The sequence below is a fragment of the Montipora foliosa genome, unplaced genomic scaffold (genome assembly GCF_036669935.1).
Source record: "Montipora foliosa isolate CH-2021 unplaced genomic scaffold, ASM3666993v2 scaffold_423, whole genome shotgun sequence".
NCBI classification, from domain to species: domain Eukaryota; kingdom Metazoa; phylum Cnidaria; class Anthozoa; order Scleractinia; family Acroporidae; genus Montipora; species Montipora foliosa.
This window is the reverse complement of record NW_027179727.1, coordinates 341,896-347,500: the sequence shown is the minus strand read 5'-3', so window position 1 is coordinate 347,500 and position 5,605 is coordinate 341,896. Positions and strand designations below refer to the sequence as shown.

Genomic DNA, 5,605 nt, shown 5'->3' with positions numbered 1-5,605 from the left:
CACAACGACAGATTGGAATAACATTTAGTATTAATCTTAGAAGGATAAGGTCCAAATGCACTTTAATTTTAGACCTGAAAGGGCGAATTACTGCAACGACTTTAGTTAACTCAACTGTGTGAGTCACTTTGTAACTAAGTCACACAATTATTTGTGGAGTGGAGAGGAGCATAGCTTATTTTGAAGGTGTATTTGGGATAATATACTTACAGCCAATAGAGATCTGTGAGTCCTGAGAAAACGTTTTCTGGGAGTTGAGTGATTTCATTCTTACCAAGATCTCTAGAAATGAAAACAAAATGAGCAATGAGTACAAAATTCGAATTAAAGAAGAACAATGCAATCAGTCTCGTTTTAGCTTTAACTGCAGTTTCGTTCTCAACATTTGCTGATCACGGTTGTACTCGATTCTACTTAGAAAAGAGCAGTTAAATTAATCCCAATTGTCCTAAAAGAAGTCCGTGAACGACTCAGAGCGATCAAATCCAAGCAAAAATGGATGACAGTGAATTTGCTAGTTTTAAAGAAAACAATACGAAAAATCTAAAGCAAAACAAAAAAAAAAAAGAGGAAATTTAGGATTTTAATGAGTAAATGCAGTTTAAAGACATACATTTTTTATTGACCTTTGATGAAGAAAGTTCAATGTACCGTGATCATAAAGAAACAACAACAACAAAAACGTGTTCTTGCATGGAAATAGGAATTAATAGAACTTGATAATGTCCTGATAGTTCTAAAATTGGACCACTCTGAGAACTATGAACCAATTTTATGTACCTAGTATATACAATTACAATTTCGTTCGAGATATTGTCATTTCGTCAACTTGAAAAATAATGTGTGCTAGTTGCAATCAATATGATCTTTTTTGTGTGCTCCTTCATAACAAAAGGAGAACCTGGCTCAGATCAAATAAAAGGTTTTACAGAAACATCCACAATGACAGATTGATATAACATTTAGTATTAATCTTAGCAGCCTAAGGTCCAAATGCACTTTAATTTTAGACTCAGCTGTATGAGTCACTTTGTAACTAAGTCACACAATTATTTGTGGAGTGAAGAGACGCATAGTTGTTTCGTATTTTGAAGGTGTATTTGGAGTAATACACTTACAGCCCGTAAAGATCTGTGAGTCCTGAGAAAACGTTTTCTGGAAGTTGAGTGATTTCATTCTCACCAAGATCTCTAGAAATGGAAACAAAATTAGCAATGAGAACAAAATTCGAATTAAACAAGAACAATGCAATCAGTCTCATTTTAGCTTCAATTGCAGTTCGTTCTCAGCATTCGTTGATCACGGTTGTACTCGATTCTACTTAGACAAGAGCAGTTAAATTAATCCCAATTGTCCTAAAAGGAGTCCGTGAACGACTCAGAACGATCAAGTCAAAGAAAAAAATGGATGACAGTGAATTTAATAGTTTTAAAGGAAACAATGGGAGCTAAGCACTGGTATGGGGTCTTAGTGGGGTTAGCAAAGGTCACCAATGCTCTCCCCGTAAATGCTGAGAAATGCCTCTCCGTCTAATATAGGCTCTGGCAGTGAAGTCATATGTCGCACGTCATCGTTACCGTAGCCCCTGGTAATGCTAGCGGTAGCTAGCAGCTGAGCGACAGTGGCAAAAGGCGAGTGTTCGGCGCCTTCAAATAACCGGAGTATGTGACTAAGGGAAGGAAAATCCCCACAGAAAACCCTAGCCCTCCAGGTTGGGGGTTGGGCGTGAGGCCAATCACCTCACCCAATAAAACATTGAGATTACGGAAACTGAAATCTCGATGTATACAGGCTACAGTGGGTGAAAAACAACGACTTGCCTGACCCCAGACGATGCCTTTATTAGCTGGGTTGACGGAAGTATGACGACAACGGGTGAAAGCCGAAAGGGAGCCCATTCTCCGAACAACTCGTTGGCAAACTCCAAAACTAAAGTTAAGATGGGATGTTGGAATGTGAGAACTATGTTCTCGGTAGGAAAAAAAGCCCAGATTACAGCTGAGATGACGCGTTATGGCATTGGTATATTAGGGATAAGTGAATGCAGGTGGTCAGGATTTGGGCGGTTGAAAGCACAAACAGGTGAAACCATCATATACTCGGGCAGGGACGACGATGTACATCAGAGTGGGGTCGCAATAATCATGTCCAAGAAAGTCGCCCAATGTCGAGACAGTTGGAGACCGATAAGTGACCGCATCATAGAAGCTCGCTTCTTCTCGCGCTTCATCAAGACAACAGTTATCCAGGTTTATGCCGCAACCAATGAGGCAGACGACGAGGTGAAAGACGACTTCTATGAACAGTTACAAAAGATCGTGGACGAGGTGCTGAGGCACGATATGCTCTTGGTCATAGGCGACTGGAATGCTAAAGTGGGTGAGCAACAACTTGGAGAGGAAGGCATTGTAGGAAAGTTTGGTATGATAGGGGAAAGAAGCGACAACGGGGAGCGCTTTGTGTCTTTCTGTGAAATGAACAATCTTGCTATTGCATCAACTATGTTCCCACATAAAGAAATACACAGACACACGTGGACTTCACCAAGTGGCCAATACCACAACCAGATCGATCATATGGCCGTTAGATCAATTTTAAACGATCAGTACAGGATGTGAGGGCATATAGGAGTGCAGACTGTGCTAGTGACCATAACCTTGTGATTGCTAAGACACTGCTAAAGCTAAACAGAACAGGCAGGAGAGCAGTACAAGTCAGAAGATACGAGACCAGTAAGCTGAATGTTCCTGAAATTAGGAAGCAATTTCAGTTGGAGCTAAAGAACAGGTTCAGCTGTTTAGTGATAGAAGATGATTGTGACGAAAATAGACAGGAGGACGAGGGCGAAGTAATGCGCGAGAACGTAGTAGAGAAAAAGTGGAAAAAGATCAAAGACACTGCGAGACAGCCAAGGATGTGCTAGGCTACAGAACAAGGAAAAATAAGAGCTGGATCAGTCCAGAAAGCTGGAAGAGAGTTGAAGAAAGGAAGCAGTTAGAGCAAAAGTTAGCTGGCACAAGGTCGGAGCGACTAAAGGCAAGGCTGCAACAGGAATACAGGAAGAAAGATCTAGAAGAGAGGAAAAGTTTGAGAAAGGACAAGAGAGAGTGGGCTAACAATATAGCGCAAGAGGCAGAGGATTCTGCTAAGTGTGGGCAGATGAAAGGTGTGTACGATGCTACAAGAAGGCTGTGAGGCGAGCCACCAAAGAAAATTGACATGGTAAGGAACAACGAAGGCAATTTGTTGACAAAAGAAGAGGAAGTGCAACAAAGATGGAAAGAGCACTTTGTTGAATTACTGAATAGACCCAACCCGGAGCAGGAGGCCGAAGTGATCAGCGAAATGGAAGCTATAGAAGAGATACCATCAGGCCCCATAACTAAAGCCGAGATTAGGAGCGCCATCACGAGCATGAAAGCAGCCAAAGCACCTGGTGTGGACTGCTTAACAGTAGAACTGCTCAAGGCTGACATTACAACAACAGTCGATGTACTCCATGACCTTTTCTGTGAGATATGGGTCAGTGAGACTGTTCCTGCAGATTGGAGGAGGGGCCTCATTGTCAAGATTGCCAAAAAAGGGGATCTCACCAAGTGTGGAAACTGGCGGGGGATTACTTTGATGTCTGTTGCTGCAAAAGTGATGGGCAAGGTATTAATCAGAAGAATATCAGGTGGTGTTGATGCAAAGTTAAGGAAGGAGCAAGCTGCTTTCAGGAAAGGAAGAAGTACGATAGAGCAGATATTCGTTCTCAGGAACATCGTAGAGCAAGCATTGGAATGGAACTCCAGCTTGTATGTATGTTTTGTCGACTATGAAAAGGCTTTTGATAGCGTTCACAGGAAAACCTTGTGGAAGATCATGGAGAGTTATGGGATACCTTCGAAGCTTGTAAGAATGGTCAACGCAATGTATGATGGTAGCCAATGCGCGGTTGTTGAGAGCACAGGTCAAACTGACTGGTTCGATGTGAAGTCCGGCGTAAAGCAGGGGTGTAACATGTCAGGGTTTCTGTTCTTACTTGTGATCGACTGGATCATGAGAAGAACAGTAACGGGTGCTAACACTGGCATTAGATGGAAATTGTGGTCCAAGTTAGACGACTTGGACTTTGCTGACGATATTGCACTTACATCCAGTACGAAATGTCAAATCCAACAGAAAGTGACAAATCTCAGCACTACCAGCAAGACAACTGGCTTGAAAATCAATTCCGAAAAGACAAAACTCCTCAGACTTAACACGACCAGCAACGAGAACGTCCAGATTGACGAACACGATATTGAAGATGTAGAAAGTTTTGTCTACTTGGGTGCAAGTCAGGTGGCACAGAAGAAGACATCAAAGCAAGGTTAGGGAAAGCAAGGGCTGCATATAGTAAGCTGGATAAAATATGGAAGAGCAGTAAATTTACCTACAAGACTAAGACCAAAATTTTCAAATCTAATATCCTCTCGGTGTTGTTGTATGGTTGTGAGTGCTGGCGAATGACCAAAACAGATGAGAAAAAACTGGATGCATTCTTACATAAAAGCCTTCGTCGGATGTTTAAGATGTACTGGCCAATGCGGGTAACAAACGAGGAGATTAGAGCAAGAGCAGGATTGGAGACAATAAGTAAGCAAGTGGCAAGGAGGAGATGGACGTGGTTGGGCCATGTCCTCAGAATGGACCATTGCTCACATCCACGAATTGCTCTAACATGGGTGCCTGAAGGCAAACGGAAAAGGGGTGGACCGCCTGAGTCTTGGAGAAGCACTATCGAAAGAGACATGAAAGAGAACGGTTTAGGAACATGGGCAGCAGCAGCATCGGCTGCGGAGGACAGAACAGCCTGGAGGCAGAGAGCCTACAGCCCAATTCTCCACTTGGAGAACGGATAAATGATGATGAAAGGAAACAATACGAACAATCTAAAAACATAGCACAAAAAAGAGGAAATTTAGGATTTTAATGACCAAACGCAGTTTAAAGACGTGCATTTTTTATGGAACTTTGATTAAGAAAGTTCACTGTACCGTGAGAAACAAAAACAAAAAAAATTGTTCTCGCATGGAAATAGCAATTGATAGAGCTTCATAATGTCCTGATAGTTCTAAAATTGGAGCACTCTGAGAACTATAAACCAATTTCATGTACCTCCTACAGTATATATAATTACAATTTCGTTCGAGATATTGTCATTAATTAATGTGTGTCAATAGCAATCAATATGATTGTTTTATGTGCTCCTTCATTAGAAAAAGAGAACCTGGCTATGATCAAATAAAAGGTTTTACAAAAAGAAGCAAAATGACGTACTGTAATAAGATTTAGTATTAATCTTAGCAGGCTAAGGTCCATATGCACTTTAATTTTAGACCTGAAAGGGTTAATTACTGTAAAGACTGTATTTAACTCAGCTGTGTGAGTCACTTTGTAACTAAGTGACACAATTATTTGTGGACTGGAGAGGCGCATAACTGTGTCATATTTTCAAGTTGTATTTGGGGCAAAATACTTACAGCCAAGATAGAGCTGCGAGTCCTGAGAAAACGTTTTCAGCGAGCTGAGTTATTTCATTCTTATCAAGATATCTAGTAATGAAAACAAAATTAGAAAT

General features: G+C 41.2%; 2 protein-coding genes across 2 annotated transcripts; both read left to right on the top strand.

The window, feature by feature from the left end:
• The first annotated feature begins 1,862 nt into the window (after positions 1-1,862).
• Positions 1,863-3,195, top strand: LOC137988611 (craniofacial development protein 2-like). The gene is made up of 2 exons (XM_068834598.1): positions 1,863-2,582; positions 2,830-3,195. Exons 1-2 carry the CDS (start codon positions 1,863-1,865, stop codon positions 3,193-3,195), a joined length of 1,086 nt encoding a protein of 361 aa, XP_068690699.1.
• Positions 3,196-4,490: 1,295 nt separating this feature from the next.
• Positions 4,491-4,886, top strand: LOC137988610 (uncharacterized). The gene has a single exon (XM_068834597.1). The coding sequence runs from the start codon at positions 4,491-4,493 to the stop codon at positions 4,884-4,886; it is 396 nt and encodes a 131-aa protein (XP_068690698.1).
• The last annotated feature ends 719 nt before the right edge of the window (positions 4,887-5,605 follow it).

Bases quoted from the DNA above. Each gene is read 5' to 3' on its own strand.
- LOC137988611 (XM_068834598.1), top strand. From the start codon at position 1,863: ATGACGACAACGGGTGAAAGCCGAAAGGGAGCCCATTCTCCGAACAAC. The intron at 2,583-2,829 runs GTTAGATCAATT...TGACGAAAATAG, and splicing joins ACCAGATCGATCATATGGCC to ACAGGAGGACGAGGGCGAAG.
- LOC137988610 (XM_068834597.1), top strand. From the start codon at position 4,491: ATGACCAAAACAGATGAGAAAAAACTGGATGCATTCTTACATAAAAGC.